Genomic DNA, 24117 nt, shown 5'->3' with positions numbered 1-24117 from the left:
GATTTTTTATCTAAATGCTCGTGACCGGTCAGTGCATGAGGAGGTGCCGCACTTTCTTACTAAAATACCACGTTTTTTCTTGTATTGGTCGTCGTTTGCAATTATCTCAATTAGTGCAGGCTAAATGGCGTTTTCCAATAACTCAAGATACATTTCTCCTGTCAAATTGTCAGGTATAAAATATAGGCCCATCAGAAGGTGGCCAAAAATTTCTGCCCAAATATTAAATTTTTTCTGACATTGTGCATGAAATTCGTGAATAATTGTAAGATTCTCATCAGACCAGTAACGTCAGCTGTGGTGATTCACAGTATCGTTCGACAAGAAACAGCATTCGTCTGAGAAACATACATTAAAAAGGGACTTCTAATCGTTTAGATCTGTCCCGACAAATTTTGATAACATTGCAAACGCCTATCAAAACGATCTTCATCAAGATCTTGCGCTAGATGTATTTTGCATGGATGAAATTTGTATGTTTTTTTATCGTTTGAATGCTCGTACGCTGGATACCCGATAACACCTTTAACTTTCTTGTACTTAATGGAGGGTTTTGAAATACATTCCGAAACCGGCACCTCAGTTTCCTCATTTAATACCGCTTTTTTAGCTTAACTCTTTTTGTTATCTACCTACTCCATTTTCTTTTTTCAACGTAATCAAACCAATATAAAGAAAGTACCGTTCAATTTACTGCAGTAAAGTAGTTGTAAAGTAAAAGTACTATAGTAAGATAAAATAATTGAACGTAAATGACTCAAATTGCGCATCTTTGCAAAGCCGCCATCTTGGTTCGGTTAACAGGAAAAACTTAAAACTCAGCGGTTATAGAGCACATTGAATTAACTTCAAAATGAGGTGTCGCTCAACCACCTTTTTCATTTAAGATTTTGAGGATAAACACCGAGACCAAAACGTTTTCCCCAAAAAAAAATTTTTTTGAGTGTTCGAATGTTTTTTCTTAAATTCTCTTAGTTGTTCAGAACTGTGCGTGTTTCGTTTGCAAAGGGCCACCCTGTAACATACTCCTGGAATTATCGCCCGTGTGGTCGTTTTCACCTAACTATATAATTAAATACTATATAACTAAATACTATATTAATTAAACTTATAGAAGATAATAGAGCATGAACTCGTAAGAAATATAGCGTAGAAGGAACCTTTTGCCGGATGCCGATTCCATGCGAACGATCAACATGAAGATGATGCTATTTTCACTTACTAAAATTGTATGTTTTGAACAATTCATACTTTCAATCTTGGTATTCCTCAAGCAAAATAACCAGAACTAACCTAAATATCGAGGAAATATTGCAAATTATCAATGATATATTTTTATATAATTAGTTTGTCTAATACGTAATGAAAATGGCAGTAGTCATAAAGTTGCTCTGATAGCTGATTTAACAGTATTAATCTCCATCAACTATGAGATAGACATGATAATCATGATATCATTAGGCTAATCTTTAATTATATTCGTAAAAAGGCAAATTGTGCTGGAGACGTATATTTTATTGTTAAAACAGCATAGCAATCATGCTTGATATCAGTTAATGGAAGTTTAATTGGGTCATAGAGAAATAATTGAATGATCGTGAATTTTAGTAATGGTTTGTGCAGATGTTCTTCCTATTATTCATTGTCTATTTAAACGACATTCGGGCACATAATACCATCTAGTTCCTTAAGTTTATTCTCAAGCAATTACTACAAAATTCAAATCACCAGTTTTGCTAATGAACAAACATTAATTTGTCTCTATATTTATTGCTTGACTGGTTTTCTACGTTTGAGCATCTATTTTTCCCCGCCCCAAGAAGGTTATTAATGGCCGCCTCCAGATAGCCATTTAAAGGAACATCAACTCTCTTATCGGGTCCCGATTACTCGTTGAAATTAAACAACAAAATCACTGAATCCAAAATAATTATTTATCGAAAAGTTAACATGAATAACTAAAAAGACTACTTACTGCCCCTCGAATACTTTGGGAGGTACGACTTGATGGTATTCCAATTCGGAAACATTGGCCATATCCAAAACCCACAGTTGGACTTGTGGAATAGGAGTTCCTGGCTGAAAGTAAGAGAAAAATTCACTTAATATTCTCGCGGTATTTTAGGATATAGAGTGCTTACTGTGGGATATCGAACGCTTCTGGAAGAGGGAAACGACATAGGCCTTAACGAGGCTTTTCCTGTAGTCAGTACTGTCCCAGTTTGAAACCAGGGAAAATTCAGGATGCCAACTTCGCTATCGTTGAAGGTGGCATATAACAGGTGGGTGCCATCATAAGAGGTCCAGAGGGCTTCAGGCGTCTGGAGAACTTCCTCTGGAAGATAGTATTTAAAAAATGCGATTTGTTATTGAAATTTAAATACAAATTTCATAGGACTTGGAGTTTGAGGGGTTGAAAATAGCTCGGGTTAAAAGAAATATCTTCGAAATGTGTTTAGATGAAAAACCTCGAAAAATTAAAAATAATAAGACTTCTCACCCACATCCAGGAGTTCATAGTCCCCCTAATAGATCGTTTCAAACCGCAGGCTCAGATTGAAACTTGAAGATACCCGTATCACAATACAGGAAGAAGACCATTTAAGGATATGAAATAAATATTAATGAATGAGAAATCCACAGGCGAATCACTATCAAATTTGATTAACATCTTGGTGGTAAGAGCTCAACAAGTTTTTGCAGACGTAATGGAGACACTCGCGAACAGGACATCGGAAACAGGAAACGTGTTGCATCAGTTTAAGCGGCAGGCATCGTTGCGGAAAATTGGGTCTGCATAACTCACCTGTTGAAGAGCTGCCGAGAGATTTAAGACAGGTATTTTATGTCTGTATGCGACAAATTATTCATAATATGCCTGAAATTATCTAATAAAGACTTCCTAAGTAAGCGTAATTTTCGCGAATATTGATATGAATCTCGGCTTGGAATGGAAAAGAGACCTTCTCCCCTGTATGAATAACGGGGAGGTGCACGGGCCTGCATTTTAAAAATATGTGTGGATACGAGATGTGCCAACTAGGTTAAATATACAGGGCGTTCGCTTTTGGAACGTAACGTTATGGGGATCTCACTAACCGTATAATATACAAAGTCGGTTAAATTCGGGCAAAAGTGGCGTAATTCAGAGGTCAAGAATATGTAGGTTTAAAAATTTGAAAAATTTCAATGACTTTCGGAGAAATTCGAAAAAAACTGAAATTTCGGAGAAACGACTACAATCGAAAAACTATCGAAAGTTGAAAACCGAAAAAAAAAATGTTCGATTTGTATTGAATCGAGTTGGTAATAGTTCAGCTTTGGAAGAGAATTGTGTCAGTGCCTCTTCGCGTGGTAGATCAGAACTGGGCTGCTCGTTTTTCTTAAGTTCGTTAATGATGCTAACATACCTTGATACAACCAATCAGGTATCCCGTTATAAACAACATCAGATTCTCCTGTAAACGTAAGCCTAGTGTCAGTCTCATCTTCTGGGGAGCTCCTATAGTAGATATCGTTGTTGAAGATTATCAATAGTGACGTAGTGTCGCCCAGCCACTTGACATATTGAAGACGTTCCGGTTGGGCCTTCGGAGAAGATTCTAGTCGAACGGGTATATGATGACTGCAAGTAAATGTCTTAATCTTAATTCTCAATCTTAGTTCAAGATATCCTAATTCAATTAACACTCCCTGTTGACTGAATTATAATTGATCTGTTGATTCAAGCTAACAATTTTTTCAAAACTATAATGATTGTCTGGATATTTTTGCAGCTGATAAAAATTGTTTTTTTTTGAGTTATCGCCTGAATAGATCGAATTAACCGGAATTTAGGGGAATGTCGCATGAGGTATCGCCCATTAGAGCAACGTGCGCATATGTTGCTGTGGAATGTCCAGGTTTCACGCGCCCCGAATGAAGTGTTTGGGACAACAAACCTTAATGTCCAACGAGGTCCGAGAATCATACCCCAAAACAGATACATTGTAAAGACATTCTTGTGCGTACCGCCTCTTTTTTATTCTCATTTTCCATTCTCCCTCTCTATGTACCGAATGAATTTCACCTTTCTACTTTCGTAGTCTAGAGGGGTCAATTCACAATGTTGCGTGCAGATTTACTCAAAGGAATAGCCCGTTTCGCATGACATTCGACTGAAAAGAATAGCTAGAAATGCAGCAAATTTAAATTTTCAAATGAAAATTAATTGCCTATCGCGGGTCGTTATTTATTCTAGGGGCAGAGTTTAAATTAAAGGTCTTTCTACAGCAATCACTATCTTTCAAGAAATTAATGGCGGCGGATGTTATGTCGCGTGCCAAGACAAGGGAAATTTTCAGGGAGCGCATACGGTTAACCTAGATATTTAATTTTACGATTCTGCTCCTGAAGAAAATTAATTAGATTTTGAAGGCGATATGCCACTTCTGAAATCTCACATCGATGGCATTAGGGAAACGTAACTTCTCTAGTTCGTGAGGTAGATCACTCTGATTACGTATCAAATAAATTTCGTAATTTTCAATATGACGCCATAACACCCTATAACGGAAATTTCCAATTCGAGTTCGCTCATACCCGGGAGACTTTTATCCGATATAAATTTCTTTTAGCAGTCATCACCGCAGGGTCGATTTGAAAATATTTGTATCTGAAGGAGAATAAAAACGGGAAAATGCAGTGATTATTATTTGCATAAAAACTTCTTTAGAAAGATTCGCGTCGTAAAAAGCGGATGAGGTAAAAAGGCCTTTCCGAAAGAAAATGACCGAATCAGATAAATGCGGGAGTGGAATGTTTTATCCGAAATAAACTCCTTAGTCGAAACTGCCTTTTTTTAGACATCTGGGGTTGTAGGAGAGTTTTTTCATTACTGTTCCAAAACAATAAATTGAAACAACTTTTTGAAAATACCCTGTAATTTTTATAATTCGACGAAATGCCTCGATATTTCAATAAAACCGACTGACTGCTATAACTAAAACAGTTCCAAAATAACCGAAGCCATCAAATGCAATGGGTTGAAAATACAACATTTTGCAGGGCACCTTTCTTCCTCTTATACAGGGTGTCCCGGAAGTGCTTGACAACAAAACAATAGAAAAACGTCAACATAACAACCGCCTACTGCGTTTACCACTAACCAGTGACGAAAAGATGCTCAATAGGGTAAGAAAAAATATAATAATTTTTTTACGCAAACCGTTGGTTGTACGACAAAATGACAAGAGTGAAAAAAAATTAATTATGTTTAGAATTGAAAAACGAAGTTTTGTTGAAATCGGCAGTTGTAGGAAAAAGTTCTGGAGAAAACAAAATTAGGGGTTGCCAATTTCGGCCCTCAAGAAACACGAGTCAAAGAATAGAAACCACTACAAAATAGCTGATGATGTGTACCAAAATTGAAATTTCTCAGCGTAACCATTTTTAATAAATTAAAAAAAAAAGATTATTTTCCGCCATTTTGAGACCGCAATATTTGGACAGGAAGGGCCTAAATTGAAAAATTTCATTCGAAGATCCCCCCCTAAAATGGTCGGTAGAATGCCCTGTTAAAAGATTTGACCATCGTTCCGGAACACCCCGTATAGCATTAAGGTATTTTGTAAAAGTGAATGTTTGCTAGTGATTCTGATCCACCATGACGGAGCGTACTTTTAGAATTTCAAAAATGACTGTAGATGCATCAGGATGACACCCAAGAACGAGACACTTCTTGAAAATAAACTCCTGCAAAGTTTTTAAGTCGTATTCTAACTAACCTGTAAAGTCGATACCTAACGGTAATTTCTGATGTTAGGTATAAAAAGGAACGACCTCTAATATAGGTTATCAAGTCTCCTGAAACGAGACGCTATTCCCACTGCTATAAAGTCCAATTTCTCTGGTTGCGCTCCAAGGGATTTGCAATCGAATATTGAAAGAGGGCAGAATTACGAGATATTCACTCCTATTTTTAGATGTTGGGTATTATGTTCCTAACTTAAGAAATTTGATTTACAAGGATGGTCGAATTTCGCTCCCAATATGTTTTAGACTTGATTTTTTTCTAAATAGTCGACAGTAATTAAACTCGAGAAAAATGGATATTAATGATACTGGACCGTATCACATAACAAACATTGACAAAATGATGCCTCCACGTTCATTTTTAAGAGAGTTTTAAAAATTAACAATAGAGTTCGTTAAAATATTGTTAAAATTGAAATGCGTCGTAAAACCTCGTTGCATGGTTAGTGTTAACGCGAAGAACCTGAACCATATTAAAGTGGCCTTAACAAACCTGTAGGTATAAAATTATGTGAAATATAATCTGAATACATTCGAATTTTAAGAGATACGTGTAGATTCCGATTCCCCCAATATCTCCAACTGAAACTTCAACAAAGCAATTCAACTGCAACTCAACTTCAAAAACTATAACACAAACTTGAAAATCCAGTTACGTATTTGATGTTTTTGAGTATATTATGAACATTTGTTGTATTATATGAAAAGTTCTATTACTGCAAAATATCAAATACATGCTTTGCCTATAGAAATCCAAATGTAACATTCAATATTTTATCTTTTGGTAGTCTACGTTCGAGAGATAACACTTTTAACACAGCTGGTATGGGAGGGAAACAAAGAGTCTCACGGACGTATTATATTCGTATTGTGTTTCGAAATATATGTGGCAAATTTTCTATTCCGAAAATGTTTTTGATGGGAAAGTTTTCACTGGATAACGTGGCTCAACTGTACACTAACATATGTATGTGCTCAGGGGAAACTTGTTAATTTAGGTTTCTGTAACTATGTATTGAAATGAGAAAATTCTCGCCTATATTTTGATGTAATACCATTATTCAAATAATAATGTTAACACAAATTTTCAGAACATACAGTGTGATCCATTTGTTTTGGAGTCAGTCTGTAAAAAGTTTATTGATTGTGTGGATTTAGCCCGGATTTTTTTTTATTATAGAAATTGATAAACTGCACTTTTTCAGCAAAAATGGCCTGATTGACATGAAATTCAAGGCCTACTATGACAGTCTCTAGAAGCAAAATTTTAATAAAACATATTGGCGATTTTTTTAGAAAACCTCTGTGCACGCCACTGTATTGACCACCTCTCAAGACGGACCTGTACAAAATTTTATCGAAAAATTTTAAGTAATAACGATTTTGTGGAAGAATTAAAAGTGCACCCTCAGTATATATTTATTTTGAAAAATTCATAGTAGGCTATGGAGAACAAGCGAAGCGTTTAACTGTCAAATAAACAAAGTCTATATCGATATTAGAACTCATTTGTTCTTAATACAAATTCAATTATTAATCATGATAATTATGGAAAATTTGGAAAAAAGAGAAAAAACAGAAATTGTTCGTCTTGTTGGCGACAACGTGCGCTCGTCAGCAGAAGCTGCGGCAGAATGCAGAATTCAACATCAGACATCCAGATAGACCGGCAAGTCGAAGTACTGTGCAATGCATAAATCACATTTTCGATGAATTTTATTATGAATAAATTAAATTTAATTGTTTCTTGTGATGTAATTTTCATATTTTTTTGTTTTATTTTGTCTGTATAAGCCTAAGACCATAAATAAGTCGTTTCAGACTATAAATTTTTGAAAATAAGTAAGTACCTAGTGTGCGTTTTTAATTCTTCTACAAAATCGTTATTGCTTAAAATTTTTCGATAAAATTTTGTACAGGCCCATTTTCAGAGGTGGCCAATCCAGTGGCGCGCACAGATTTTTTCTAAAAAAATCGCTAATATGATTTATTAAAATTTTGCTCCAGAAACTGTCATAGTAGGCCTTGAATTTCATGTCAATCAGGCCATTTTTGCTGAAAAAGTGCAGTTTATCAATCTCTATAATTAAAAAAAATCTGAGTTAAATCGCACAATCAATAAACTTTTTACAGACTGGCCCCAAAACAAATGGGTCACACTGTATATCAGAACAAAAAGTATTTAACGATGAAGAAGCTGGAGAATATAGTTAAGACGTAAGAAATAAAAGCTTTGTTGTCAGTCGAATGCTCTTCGATGTATTAAACATGGCGGATTTGGCGCATTTTGTTGCATTTCTAGCCCTCGTTTCCAGCAGATGCAAGTTTGGCTAAGTAGGTTGAATGCCAAATTTCCCAAGCGCACACGAGGCCTGAGGAATAGAGACAGCAGTGGACCCGAATGCGACAGTGGTCAGTTCCAATAAAAACGAAAACCTATTGCGGGCCATTAAAAATAATTAGGAAAATGCAATATTTCTTGCTTAAGAAAACAATAGAGCCAAAAATGTAATTTGAAAAACCTTAATTTCGAGAGGCTTTCTAAATCACGAAAACCAATATTAAACTCGCTTCATATCACGGAAATGCTCATCTCAAAAACAATGCAACCTTTTTAAAATCGAAAACTCTTTGGAAAAATATTTTATAACTTAACCGGCCAGGACAGAATCCTTTTGATTAGAAAATTTTTCGGAAACGTTTTACCCAATACATTTGGCCATTTAAACATGTTTTAGTAAATGAGTGTTACACATTCCAATCATATCCAGATGATACCGAAGTAGTATCTGTTTACAAAAAGAATAATATCCATAGGTTTTCAACTACAGGTCAACATCTCTATTGCCGGCATTTTCCAAAGCTTGTGAGTAGAGCGTATATAACATAGTTTTTAACTATTTGCGAATCAATAAGATACTGGCAGATTGCCACTTTGGATTTTTGCAAAAAAACTAATCAAAACTCAGATATTGAAATGGTAAATCAAAACTATCCATTTAAAAAGTTCCACTAAATAGTAATTACAATACTTTGAATATTGAGTTGCAGCTTAAAATGAAATATTTTTATACACATTTTTGCAATTGATTCGATAACTAATTAACAATTATAACGATCAGGTGCAAGATAATACAGAGAGAATATATTTTTTTTTGCATCAGACGATTATTGCTAATTGTAAGAATCAAACGTTCAACGGTGCACCAGAAGAAAATTTTGGGGTGGTAAAGGAGTTCCGAATCAATTCAACACCCGGTAACAATTTAAGCCTCTGCGAAGAGAGGAGAGATATCCCTCCTTCATAAGGAGGGGTATCTCTTCCTGACCGCGCGATGATAAGGAACGTCATGTATGATTTTTGAATATAAATTTTACCTGAAATTCCTTAAAATCCATACATATCCGTGAGCACGTGATTGCGCAATGTGTACTTACTCACTTCTTAAATGGTATAACAACAAAAGCCATCCATGCTTATGAGGCATGAAAATATTATATTCCGTGTACCAACCTTTTTTAGTTTTAGTTTATTTGTTAGGGCGACTAATACTTACTCTTTATTTACGTCATAGATAGTATAATGCGCTGTATAGGATTGTCTAAATACCTGCAACATTAAAAAGCTCAATTAATGTCGGAATACTGATTAATTTAAAAATATTAAAGGGTTAAACATAATTTTTTAAGTATTTTTATTGCAAATATGTTCTCGACGTGTGAAATGAAATGGTAATTTTCTTTTAATTAAAAATATTAGACATAAAAAGATAACAATGTAATATAATAATAATAAGCAGAAAAATAGCTAGCTATTGTTTAATTTTAGGCAAAAAAACCTTATTAGAGATTTACTGTTAGTGAATCAGTAAATCACTAATATGTGCACATTCCGCACCCCCTGAAGTAATGCTTTTAGGCGATTCCGGGAGGGAACAACAGTGAAGAAAGGTGGGTTTTTTAGTGGGTAGGCGCCTCCCTTCAGGGGGTGAATCCCACATAACCCGGTCGCCAGTCTATCAGACCGGGTACCTTTAGAAGGTTTCCCCTCTACGAAAAAAAAATAATAAAAAATGTGCATATTCCGAGAGTCTATTAAGGTTCTCTAAATCAGAAAAGCAAACCATTAAAAATTTCCGAGAAATACAACTGAACTGCCCGTTCTTCAGCTGTAGTTCAAACAAGTACAAACTAGTTATTTGTCATAGCATGAGCCGTCGATTAGATTCTTAGGTAATAGGGTGAAGGGCAACTGAATTAAGTACAATAGTTATGGATTTTCAAGCTTTGCTTCGGGAACAAATTGTTTTCGTCACGAACTCGTTTTTTTTTAGTGAATGGTTTACATTGTTCCTGAAGGGTTGAGATATATGTTTTCCGGTACGTACCAAGCAATAAAAAGCCGACACTTTTTTAAGTCATCTTGGGAAATGTGCAGTACGCACGCAAAGCTGCTGAAGCTCGTAAGAGGCCAATTTGTCTATACAGAGATTAACGTGAACAGATGAGTTTTAATAAGCGTCAATTTTTCAATCAACTGTTAAGAAACACTAATCAATTTTCCGTTAAAATGTAGACAATTCATTATCGAATTTCGTCTCTTGGTAAATTTACGATGTGGTGAAAAAATCACCCCTAATAGATATGAACACATTTACCTATGGTATTTAGTGCTTACCGATTTAACGTTGTGATGAAAAAGTACATATTTTAAGTTTTTTGAACACTGGTATCCTCTAACATTTAATTGTCTCTGAAAAAAAAAACAGAATAAGTCAACAATTTTCCTCTTATTTCTTCATATAAGAATATACTCACCAACGTATGATTAGTAACTAAGACCGAAACGGTAAAATTCTTATCAGTATCTAAAATAGATAGGCTACCATCATCAGCTTGGAAAACGAAATGACTGGAAGATATCCATGATGAGGGAAGGCGTTTAGGATTTAATTCACCCTGGAAACCGTCATATTTATTTTCAGTTCATAAATTTCTGGAATATTTAATTACCTGTAAAAACTGCTCAAGCTTCATTCTTTCTCCTTGCCAATAGAGAAGTTCGTCGACGTATCCTACTAAAAATATGGCAGCTACTATGCCAGATATCACTAAGCCGATCACTAGGAGGGCGAAGACGATTGACCACCAGTTGTGACCTTCATCTCCGTGTAGTGCTAGCTCCTGGAGGATAGTAATAAAATTAAGAAGATGTTTGTGACGCTATAGTTGGTTTACGTGGCAGCTGCAAAAGTGACCCTTTACCGCACGCTGACTGTAGTTGAACGAGCGCCACACAGCGAAGTTCAGTCAGCAATTTAGTGCAGTAAAAAATATATTTACATGCACATGTGTGCTAAATGCTAAAAAATACAAAGTGTTTGTTAGGCTAAAGATTCGGATTTGTTATTTGATGTTATTCGCAGGAAAAGAAATTAATAAATTAAAGATCTATAATAGAATTTTTATTGATATCAATTTTTTCTAATCAATAGTTTCTTCTACTTTATCAAAAACTTCACGTGTGCGGATAATATTGTTGGCCTCTATCAAAGTATAAAAGCGCAGAAAAGATTTTAAGCTGAGCAATTTACAAATTTAGAATAGCCAGCGAAATTACCGGATTTGAAACCCGTTGACAACTTACAGAATTTGATTTTCAGGACCACCCTCAATCGCAACAATGCGCTCCAAACTCCGAATAAATTTACCCAAGAAGCGCGTGAACGACTAAATCCGTAAAAAAATTTATCAGCTCCTCAACCGAGAGATGCATTGTTAACTTACTTAACAAAATCGTTCGACGGAATCGAAGTTACTCACAATAAGTCTAAATTATTATAAAATATTTTTAATCTTATAACTAAACAGATAAAGAGCTTTGCTCCATCTTTCAACATTATGTGCGTTGTGAAATCCCAGTCCAGAAAAAGGAAGCTTGAAATTACTAAACGAATAAACGCTGAGCTGTATAATCCATATTTATGCTGCTGAAGTTTTGGGTTAAGCTTAAATCAATGAAAATAACGTATGAATTATGGCTCGTAAACTCCGACCTGCAAAATAAATTCTAAGAAAAATGATAAATTATCATGAGCAAAGCTCAGATCACCTCCAGAAGACAAACTTTTATATGCACTCTTACATGAGAACGATTTTTTTTTGTTATAAGAGCATATTAATTATTTTGTGTAAAATTAAAACCATTTTTAATATATATCTTACTTTAGGAATCTCACAAAGTCCCTGATGCACTGTTCCGCACTGAGTGCAGCTAATCCTGCTCTGCCTACCTTGTGAAACCACACTAATTCTTTGAAGTTTCACATTATGAGCCTCACCATAGTCCATATCATAGTCCACCGAAAGTGTTGATCGAGGATTTGCTGACATTTTAATGAAACTTAGATTTATCTGCGCATTTATCTTTCATCTTTCCGAGGAATTTTCCGGGGAAAATGCATCAAACGCGAAATTCGTTTAAATCCATTGAGTTTGTTACACTTTAATTTACTAGTAGAGAATATTATATATACACAAGTTGATAAATACTAAGTTTAGATTTATAGAAACCAATTATTAAACAGCCACGTTTGAAACACACGAATTACCTCGTTCTCGATTAATTACCGAGTTGTACACGGGGATTAAATATTTATTTTAAAACCCTGTTATTTGAGTTAGGTCTACGGTTTTGAGAGTTTTAAATTAAAGTCTTTTGTTGTGAAAATTTTCAATTTAATGCGAAGTAGCACTGTCGAACCATATGCAAAAGTTTCAATGTGAATACTGATCGACAAGCTGAGCTGAGCTGAGAGCAATCAAATTAGCGAATTATGTTTTGTTTGCGTTTCATTAGCGTAACATCGGGGTTTCGTAGATCAAAAAAGGAAAAAGGAACATTCATGACAGTTTCTAAATAATGAAATTGGCAAAACAAAAACAAATTTAATTATTTTTCTTTCATCTAAAATTCGTTTTTATGTTTTTAAATCTTGAAAATCACAAGAGTCGCGAAGTCAAATGGCGGTAGTTCTGGGTAATTATCTTCATAACGTAACTGTAAAAATGGCGCGACCCCAACTACTCAGGTTTTTTAGAAAAAAAATACGAATTTTCAAATACTTATTATTATTTATTTCAAAAATTTCTTCATCAATAGTTATATATTAAAAAAATATAGATATTTGTTATTATTATTTAAAATATTTCTGAACATAACACAAATTTTCAAAAGACATTCCAATTAAGCCCAATTTTAAGTAGAATATGTCTGTGTAGTTGCATGTTCAAAGCATCAGTTTGGTTTTCCGAGAGTGTCATTGACTTGACTAAAATTTTTTCCACATGGAACGACACACTAGCCATACTGATGTTCAATTACGAAATGTATTTATATATAACAAAATATAACGAGTAGGGCGAGGGAAAGGAACTTCCGCAATACGATTTTCAGTTACATGAAATAGCATTTTATAAAGAGGGCCACTTTTTCTAACTGTACTCTAAAATGAAAAAATCATTAAAAAATGCCTAAATTTTAACACATTTAAACTGCACCCTGCTTGGGTAATCATCTAGTAATCATTGTTTTTACTGAATCCATTTAGAAACTGAATTATGGAATTAAGAATTTTGAAGTGAAATCCGTTTAGTCATCAGTTTTAGTTTAAATGAACTATTTGTGTTAAAATTTGAAAAATTACATTATATATTTGTTTGTATTGTGTTAAATATGTATAATTTACGAATTCACGTTGAGTGTATATTTGTGAGATATTTGAAATTATCGCATTTTCAAGCATTCATATAATCGATATTGACTGAACTGCGAATTAAATCATCAATTGCGGAATTCATCATTTTATGCGTTCGAAATATATTGCATTGTCCTTTTTTTTTGGCCTCTGTCGATGTTACTAATTATCGACTAATAGATTTCGAACCGAATTTGATGGTTCGTTGAAAATCCGTATGATACGCCTCTGTTGAACAGTGCTGTAGAAGATAACTACCATAAAATCATCCAAGGTAAATATACACGCATTAGAAACCCGATAATAAATTTCGAAAAATGATCAGTTATGCTAAAAATAGCATTCCTAGCATGGGCAGCAGTAGTACAGTTTATATATCGCAAATTTATTGAAAAGTTATTTTAATGAGGGAGAGCCTTCACTGTTTATAGTAGTGCTTATTATGTTGGGGAAACAGAGGGACAAACAAATTAGAATTAGCCCTAAGGCATCAGAATAATGAGGGTTATTAGTGGAATTCGTTATTTTCGTGCTATGATCTAATTCCACATTGAGCCCTTTCATCACGATTTTACCGCTCAATGATATTCCTGATGAATATAAAATCGTCGGTTTTCCTTCCTTTAAATTATCGTAAATTTAGAATTCTCGGCTATTTCTGTCCTAATCTAATGTTCTTTTAAAGTGACATTAGTCACTATTTAAGAGCCTCTATTGCGATGCCAGCATTACTCATGAATGAAATGCATGTAGAAAAGTCTGCCACGCCCCCTGCTGCCTATAAAAACAACACTCACAATCGTAACTTAGCTCGTTTCTTTCAGTTCTGGTTTTAAGACTGTTTTCTTACTGTTTCTCTAGATGCACAATCTCGATTTCCTTAAAATATCATTCAGTTTTTTTGAACATCTAAACAGTTCGAGAGTTACCGTAGATTTCGTGATCCCCATGGGCACGTTAGAATTAACGTAAGTAATTGCCTCAGCGCCAACTCTCCTATGATCACCGTGACCCCGCCCAAATCGGAGCGAAAACATTATTTTCGCTACGAGAACTTAAATCTTTTCGCTCCATGATCTGATCCCGCATTGATAACATTAAATATTCATGATTTGCCCTTCCTGGACGTATTAACGGAATTTTCTGGGAGATATTCCACATGGATGAAAAACAATTGGTTTCTATATATGAAAGCAACGCCTGGCGGAAATAACTCCGGTGAAATTAATTTGCAACATTTCCTCTTTTCCACACGCCACAGCTTTCATGAAAAGCAGCTCAAGTCTCAATTATGTTATTATGTCGAAATGTAGCTATGTGTTTCTTTTCAATTTTCTCTCTCTATTGTTGAGCACATTTATTGTCGTATCACGATAAATTGGCTTCTAATAGCTATCGTGTAAAGGGGTACTTAACAAGTTTCATAATGGTGCCCGAGTGTGTTGGAGGGCTTTGGCTGAGATTTTATCGAAAAACGACTCGCGGCCAGCGAGAATGTTTTGTAGTTATGATGTTCACGCATATTAAGTGAGCTTGAACCCCCCCCCCCCCCCCTATACTAGTTTCTGTTCTAGTCAAAAACAACGAAAATTCGGTCTCAAGAAGAATGAAGGGGTTTCTTCGGGAAGCATTTAATACAGAAGCCTTCCGTTCCAAACAATCAAGAACGGTTTCAACTCAAAGAAAAACACCTTTCTAGTGGTCGTCAGGAAAAGTAGGAGTTCCAACTCGGAAGAGAAGGCTTCGCAGCTCGCGACGTTTTCGGTGGTAAATATAGAGATCAGGAATTGGGGCAGAGATGCTCTAAAATGTTCTCATCTGAGAAAAGGAGAAGAACATTTAATTTTCGTTCACTTCCCCGATCAACGTCTTAACCGCTGATTCACTGTCCTCACTCTTAATCTCAAATATATTGAACGCGCATCTGACACCTGACGAAAGGGAACATCTATCCCTAAAATTTGACGGCTTTTAGAGAATATCGTGCACTTTAAAATGACATGAAAGTCATAGGCGTAGTGTCGCCTCACAAACCGAAACATTAAATTTATAGTTTGTAATATGGAACTAGGCACGTGCGTCATGCATACGAAAATATAACCATACATGTTTCGAAAATTTTACATTTTTGGTATCGAAATTTAAAAAATCTGGCATAACAATGGCGCGTGAAAAATGAGGGGAGGAAGAACTATTAATTTACGAATTAAATGCCAGAAAAATAAAATGAAAATCACGAAAAATGTTTAGAGTTATACGGAACGCAGTGAAATCGTTAACGTGCAGTGGTGGCCATTGAAATAGAGCCAGTTCAAAGAAATATATTCGTTGGAAAATAAAGTTTTAATATCGCACTGAATTAGTATGATAATTGTATATTGTAAATATATAACCAAGAAATAAAACTTTAACAACAAACTGAATTTAAAGAGATTGCATAAACATAATATTTAACAAACAAATGGAACAAATCAACACGAATACTTGGTCGTTAAAATAAAGCCAAATGAAGATATAGGTATAATTAATATATTTTGCAGTTTCAAAATGATGAAATGAAGCTTAAACTCTCATTAAACTCTTAATACTTTGCTGTGCAACCATTATGTTTAATAACTTCGAAGCATTTTCTAGGCATAGAGCTTACAAGCCTTTGACACACGTCTAGTGGCATTCCTTGCCATTCTGCCTTGATCACCCCTCAGAGATCGTCCTTGTTTTTCGTTTTATGTTTGCCAAAAGCATTCTTGAGGAGAGTCCATAATTTCTCTCAATAGGATTAAGGTCCGGCGATTGGGAGGGCCAAGGTAATAAATCCACATTATTATCATTTAAAAATGTTTTCGCTTTCCTAGACGTGTGCTTCGGGTCGTTGTCTTTTTGATACTTCCATATTAGAGGCATGTTCCCCTCAGCAAAAGGCAACATAATATCTCGAAGAATGTGGACATATTCATGTTGATCCATGGTTTCTTTAATCCAGAAAATTGGTCCTGGACCATACCATAAAAAGGATCCCCAAAGTTTTATGTTACCACCTCCATATTTAACTGTTTTAATGGTGTGTTTTGGTAATAATTCCTGGTTGAGTGCTCTTCTGACATAATGTCTCCCATCATATCTTATTAGATTTATGTTTGTTTCATCTCTCCATAAAATATAGCGAAATTTTTTTATTTCCTCTCCACCATCCCAATTCAAATGGTCTTGGGCGAATTTTAAACGTCGCTTAATGTTCTTGGAGGATAACAAAGGAATTTTTCTGGCTATTCTGCCGTGTAAATTACTTGTCTGAAGCCTTCTTCGAATAGTTCTTGTATTTATTTCCAAACCTAGTTCAGTTTTAATACTGATAGACGTCTTGAAGGGATCTTTTTTGGAGACTCGAACAATTTGCCTGTCTGTATGAGGACTTGTTTTTCTTCTCGCTCCACGATTTTCCCGACTTGGTGCTTTTCTTATAGCATTTTCAATCATTTTTTTTTTGAACATCCGATAAGTCTTGCAATTTCTCTTAGCGATTTTCTCTCTTTCCGTAATGTTAAGATTGCCACTCTTTCCTCTGCCGTGCAATGAACGCCACGGTCCATTTTTATCTAAGTTATTCTTCAGTACTTTACTAAGTGCCAAAAAGGAAATCACGGTGATAACTCAAAGGAAACGACAAGTGCAAACTTGAAGGAACACTAGTGCTATGTATTTTATTTTTCACGTCTCTATTTTAATGACCAGAATTGACTTTTAATGAGACTAATTGAAACCAAACAAGACCAAACAAGTTTGAATTTTTATCATGTTCACTTATAATTTTCGTTTCGGTGCGCATTCGAAATAATTCCTATTGAACATGCATAGGAACTGTATAGAGGTTTATGAAAATGTTTCTAAAAAGGTGTGGTGTTGAATTCTAGCAAAAGTATCAGCTGGCTCTATCTCAATGGCCACCACTGTATATTGTCACGGCTCTGATGGTGCTAAAATTGTGACAAATAATCCAACTCAAGAACATATATTCATATCGCCATCTTTATTCAACCCGTATACACTCCCATTATCAATTTTAAACCGTTAGTCTAGTCTGTACGGGACGTGCATATCATATCTCTGTCTTTGTTATTTGAATATTACGTTCTCCCGGTGCCCTCTAGACACGTACGTTCTCTCTAATTCAATACACGCCCAAAGATCTAAACTGCAAACCATTTAAGGTTTTCGCAGAAAAATTTAACTCCACTCGATCAACTCTACGTCTACTGTAGCTAATCAGAAACAGGGTCAAAATGGTATACTGTGCACTTCACACTTCAAGATATTTTATTTTATTAAGTGCTTATCCTCGCGATAAATAAAAAAGAATATAGTAAATGACCGAACTTTATGCAATATGCGACATTCCCTTTCGACCCCCATTTCCAGATTGATAAAACAACCCTTAATCCCAGAACTACCAATATATTAAAAGTACCTATTTTTATATAATGGAAAAGCATTTTCTCACTAGTCTGGGACGTTTCTGCCACACGTGACTTTCATATAAAGGGACGGAATGAGGACGTCCAGGCAAACAACGTGTGATTTTGTTTTGGGTGTGTAACGAATATTAATAGTTGTGTAAATAAGGGTAGGTAAGTGAATTTTAAGGCCAAATGTACCCTGTCAATTATGTTCTGGAGTACATCCGCTATTAAGGCATAAATGACCTGTCTTGTGTGCATAGAGTGGGCAATCAAAAACTAGCGACAGCATTCCATCTAAGAGGTAATACGAGCTCGTAGCTTGTTGACTTCTCTAGTTTAATGACTTATTATTTCTGCAAGTCATTAAACGATTATCTCTTAAATTAGTGTGAAAATCCTCATGTATTGAAATAGGCATCTACATGGTGCTCTATTAAAAAATTAGAAGTATGCGTCATATTTCAAAAAGAACCCGATTAATGGTACTTCCGTAGAGCTTTTGTAATAATCTACGTTGGTGCCTACAACTTTTGCATTTAGCATTTTGGTTTAAAATTAGGAATGATAACATACAAGGGGTTACCATTTGGAGGAGACGCAAATTCTGTGCTGCTGATTGACTAGGCTCTCTTCAAGGAAAGTTCTTACTGAAGCTTCTTATGAATTTTTCCGAATTGCGAATCGTATTGGCACTTTTTTTGAGGTTGGATCCTCATTCTCCAATTTTAGTACATGTAAATTTCTGTAAGTACTCTATTGGTCAAATACTAGGGTGAATCGTGCGCTAACCTTTACCTTACGGCCCATTAATGTAATTAATGAGTTTATTTGGGATAAAATTATTGGGGTAGAATAGTAATAGTATCTCTAATTAATAGCGATATCTACATCAAAGAACTAAAAGAATGTGCGTTCTCGTTACCCTTAGAAATTTGCTCCGACATTTTTCGCATATTATCTTTCCAATATGTGCAGATCGGACATGAAAGGCAAAAAGGGTAATGGACAATATTGGAGAAAAATGAAGATCTTAAGGCTAACGAGATATATTTAATTCATGGAAAGTGCTAGGGTTACCTTGTAACTCTAATCGTCTAATATTCTAAAGGTGTTTCATTCTCAAAAATGCTGCGTGGCTGTAAGAGGTATAACAATAGGTGTATACGGACTAAAACTATATATTATAGGAGTATTGGATACTCCTACTTGGTTAACTTGAAGCTCGACATGGTATGAAAACGGCACTAATCCTTCCAAAGTTTAAAACTCTGTTCAAGTCGATATACACCCCAAATTTTCCTAGACAACTTCCAAGCTAGAAATGAGAAAAGTCTATATGAGTGTACTAGTTTCATCCTAAAGTTTGAGCTTTTCTTAAAGTAATTAGCCACTCGTCCGGAATTGCAATTTTAACAACCGTATAATGCATCATTTAAATTGTGCTACAACTTGAACTGTGCTTAATTTTTAAGTTTTTCAGGTTTTTAGCGAGAATTCACCAGGGAAGAGAAGTATGCTTGATGCATGTAAGATTGATGAATTAAAAAAGATGAGAGAAATAAAAAACAGTAGCTGCTGAATTTTAACGATCCAGACAAAAAGCTTGTATCCCGCAAAAGCCATTAAAAGGATAAAGAGGCTTAAAGTAACCTTAGCAGATAATGACGGGAATCGATTGATCGAATAATTCGATACTTTATTAAGCTCTATCTTAGGAAGGAAATAAAGCAAATAATGCCATTTCAGACGAGTAAATAAGGAGCACAAGGTATTGATTAGTGCTTGTTTATGATAAATAATAATATATGTCTCAGCGGCATAAGCATAAATACCCGGTATTTCTTATTGTGTGAAAAATGCTAGTCTAAAAGTCTAAAACTCGAAAAATATACCAAAAATTTCAGTCAGTACTCATTCCTGAACATACCACTAGTCCATTCCAAATGCATAGTCAAAATTGAACAAGAAGTTTCCAAATTTTACTCTTGATCTCAAGCAGGTACCCACTAACGTTACACATCAACCTTTAACAACAACGTTTCAAATTCGAACGATAGGAAAGAAGGGAAATCCTTTGAAAATTAATTAGCGGGGAAATACTATTAGACAACTATGCAGAGTGTGCTAGAGAGACTTTTCTGCGACCTAGAAGCCCGAAATTCTTAGACAAAAACAAGAAGTTGGACATTGGGATGGAGGGTCTGAAGGTCCGAAATTCAAAAGGTCTCAGAGACAAAATATCCTTTGGGAGTGGATTAGCCTTAGCAGTTAGCGAAAATTTCTGTTTCCGTAGGATGGAGTAGTTGCTTGAATTAAAATATTGGTGCAGCTTTGCTTCTTCCATGCTGGACGAAGCTTCTGATGGAGTGAAAAGATCGTATTGGCGAGGAGAGTGGGAAGGACATGAACTGCAATCACAAGGAGGGGAATTATTCAGAAATAAGATTAAGAGAATATTTGAGGAATTGAAAATGTGGAGTGTTTCTGAAAAAAGTTGAGCTTTTGTTGAAGAAGCTAATATCATAAAAAACACTGAAGTCCGATAGGTTAGTGTCTGAGACTAAAATAAACATTTTGATTATTATCGTAGGGTATTTGCACCACTGGTGTGTTTATATTATACGCACCACTCTACGATTGCAAGAGAATGGTCTTTATACTTCAGTTGAGGCATAACAGGATCTTCGAATAAAGTAATATTTTCAGGAAATCTGCCACATCAATTTTAAAGCAGGATCTCAGGAAAGATTAAAAGACGGATTTGGGTATTTGCCAAAGGTTTTTAAGTTGAAAGTTGCAAAACTGAACAGGTCATTACTTTCATTACTTTTTCGGGCAACGTCGGAGTAAGAATACAAGTCCTCTGCTTTTAACGAAGTAAGAACTTTGACAAGTGAGACGGAACAAACGATGGTTATTGTTAAAAATATTTTAAATGTAATATTATGTATAAATTAAAACTTCCTGCTTGAGATCTCCAATTAGCATGAATAATTAACTACTACCAAAAACTGCATTAAATCAGGAAAACATGGTGCAGTGGTGACTCCTCTGGTGTTGCGAGTACTGACCTCTTCATCACCTACCTCAGCCTTCTTTGCCTTTGGATCGGCAACCTGTAAGGTCTCGTCTGGAGGTAGTCTCCACGAGTTTCTACAAAAAGTGACAAATGATCTGGCAACAGAACAAAGTGTACAGAATACTAACTAGTACTAAGGCCGTGTTCATAACTATAAGATCTAGTTGTTGAATTATGGCTAAAGTCCGCAGCTTACGGTCCAACACACACGAGTAAATGTTGTCTAATTACGCTGTATTTTATGAAATTAAACAATATTTGATCGTGTGCATTACCAATCAACAGTATTCAATCGTTAAATTTCGGCATATTTTCAGAAAATTTTTACATTAAAGGTATACAATTTTGATGTAATTCAGCGTTGGATAGTGATTGGATTGGTGTAGGCTTTGAAGCTAGTTACACATATTCGTTTAGTAAGAACCGAATCCAGCTAATACTGTGACTTCAACAACTCGGCCAATATAGCACCACATACGATATGAGTTATCCTGTATAATTTCAATCATATTGCATTTTTTTACTCATAGAATTAACACTCACCTGTCGGCATGCACATTGGCGTGCATCCCGTAGCTGTCGGCGCGTGTAACGCCGCCCTACGTCGCCGCCACGTTGCCTGCCGAGCCCCCGCCACTGTCCCGACTTACCGAGCCGACGAGACCCGAACACTGTCGAAGCTCACACTGGGTTGGGATGAATCGAATCCAGCCGAAGAAACGCTGGATTTTTCTGGAAAAATGCGTTGATCAGTGCTCCATGAATTAATATTTGGGTATAAACGTGACGTTATTCATCAATAACGCTCGAATGCGGTGAAGACATCATCGCATAAGTTAGGAATAATATTAGGAGTTGGAATTAATTTGTAGCGTTTTACAAGAGATGGCATAGATAGTATAGTATTTCGTTGTTATCTACAATAATATCCTTATCGTGAAACAACGGTCATTAGAGGTCATTTGCTTTGCATACCCACTTTTTGAATAATAAATAACGACATTTTATAATTTATTGAATATGTCACAATTTGTGCCAAATAAAGGGTTTTTGCGGGGAATTTTACTTCATTACTTTAATATGAACAAAAGTGCTGCTGAAGCTCATCGTATTTTAGTGGAAGTATATGATAAACATGCTCTAGCTGAACAAACGTGTCGGAAGTGGTTTGCACGTTTTAAAGCTGGTGATTTCGACTTGGTTGACAAGGAGCGACCTGGTCAGCCAAAAAAATTTGAAGACAATGCTTTGGAGGCATTGCTCAACGAAGACCTATGTCAAACACTTCAAGAATTGTCTACATCATTGAGAGTTAACTTATCAACGGTAGGAAAACGTCTTAAAACTTTGGGTATATGATCCAAAAGGAAGGACATTGGGTTCCATATGAATTGAAACCAAGGGACATTGAGAGGCGTTTTTTGACGTGTGAACTGCTGCTTCAACGGGAAAAAAGAAAAGGTTTTTTGCATCGGATTGTCACCGGTGATGAAAAATGGATCCATTACGACAATCCGAAGCGCAGAAAGTCATGGGTTAAGCCCAGTCAACATCAGTGGCAAAGCCGAATATCCATGGGTCTAAGCTTCTGCTCTGTATTTGGTGGGATTAGAGGGGTGTGATTTATTATGAATTGTTGAAACCATAACTGGAGACCGCTACCGACTACAACTGATGCGATTGAGCCGTGCATTGAAAGAAAAACGGCCGGAATACTCCAAAAGACACGACAAAGTCATTTTGCTGCACGACAATGCTCGTCCGCACGTCGCAAAACCGGTACAAACATACCTGGAAAGACTTAAATGGGAAATCCTGCCCCACCCGCCGTATTCCCCAGATGTTGTTCCATCTGATTATTATTTGTTTCGTTCGATGGATCATAGTCTGTCTGAGCAGAAGTTCACTTCTTACGAAGATTGTCAAAAATGGGTCGATTCATGGATTGCATCTAAAGACAACGCGTTCTTCCGACGCGGTATTCGTGCCCTGCTCGAAAGCTGGTCAAAAGTAGTAGAAAGCGATGGGCAATACTTTAATTAATGTATTTTTTTATTTTCATTTAAAATCAATAAATTTTTTTCTTAAAAAAAAACGCTACGAATTAATTCCAACTCCTAATAGTTATACCCCGTCGTCGACGATAATATAATATATTTTTTTAATATTCAAAGTTTTAGCGTCTCAAATTAAAATTTCTCTGATTTTTATTTTATCTGTGACCTCTGACTGATGTCGACAATTCAAATGTAGCCGGCTCATGGACGCTAAATTACAAAAATTAAGCTTACGGCGAATCGGCGAGAAATATCCATCGACGCTTTTGGTCTATGCTGAATGCTGCATTTCGTAATAAAGATCATTCTTCTTTTTTCCGATGCATAATTCGTTTTTATTATTAGTGCTTAGATACTCAAATCTCCGCCACTGGAAACGCTTGATGTTGTGTATTCTTGTGATACTTCACAAAAGCTTTTAGCGTACCTAATTTAATGTGAGACGCTGTGACTCTTCGGAAATGGGAAGACAATTGTTTTTTGAAAACTTTATCACCGAATCCCTCAGAATATTATGAGTAGGTGAGAAATTCATCTTCAAATGTGCTTTTTTGACCAGTCCTGAAGCCTTGGTCACATACCCTGGGAAGTCCTGTATGTGTGTAGTAAAAGGGTACATCCAATTGGAATACCCTCAACATATTTATTGTACTACGAGCAAAACCTAGACCTAGTTCCAGAATACTGTGTCACTGCCATATGCACACATGTGACCTTCTGTCGCACAAACTTCGCTGTGATAAATAACACATTTTCAGGCACATACCTTATTATTTGAAACGAAATCCACCAAAATCCCCAATAGAGAAACTAAAAGCGTAAAATAGGATATACAACGCGGGTAAGGGCTTATCTGAGCCTTATCTCAACAAATGAAACGAACGCCACCTCAAATATACGTTTACAGCTTTCAATTTTTCCCAAGTTTAGTTTCGGCGGAATATTATGGCTCAAGTTTCTAGATTTTATTTCAT

The 24117-nt window shown here is 35.6% G+C and overlaps 1 protein-coding gene across 4 annotated transcripts in view; it reads right to left on the bottom strand.

Annotated features, from left to right (window-relative positions):
- LOC136340658 (dipeptidyl aminopeptidase-like protein 6) overlaps positions 1–24117 on the bottom strand; it is a 52182-nt gene that overhangs the window by 12369 nt on the left and 15696 nt on the right. For 2 of the 4 annotated variants that reach the window (XM_066284886.1, XM_066284887.1), the window contains exons 2-10: positions 21630–21818; positions 21079–21160; positions 10807–10977; positions 10612–10752; positions 10472–10546; positions 9351–9403; positions 3411–3625; positions 2142–2335; positions 1976–2079 (exon numbers count right to left, since the gene is read on the bottom strand). In XM_066284886.1, coding sequence (XP_066140983.1) covers positions 1976–2079; positions 2142–2335; positions 3411–3625; positions 9351–9403; positions 10472–10546; positions 10612–10752; positions 10807–10977; positions 21079–21160; positions 21630–21655 — 1061 coding nt within the window. In that variant the 5' untranslated portion in view covers positions 21656–21818. Of the gene's footprint in view, positions 1–1975; positions 2080–2141; positions 2336–3410; positions 3626–9350; positions 9404–10471; positions 10547–10611; positions 10753–10806; positions 10978–12018; positions 12801–21078; positions 21161–21629; positions 21819–24117 lie in introns of those variants that run through there. The other 2 variants (XM_066284888.1, XM_066284885.1) reach the window with 2 other exon arrangements.

This window comes from Euwallacea fornicatus, chromosome 8 (genome assembly GCF_040115645.1).
Source record: "Euwallacea fornicatus isolate EFF26 chromosome 8, ASM4011564v1, whole genome shotgun sequence".
NCBI lineage: Eukaryota > Metazoa > Arthropoda > Insecta > Coleoptera > Curculionidae > Euwallacea > Euwallacea fornicatus.
This window is presented reverse-complemented; position numbering and strand designations above follow the sequence as displayed.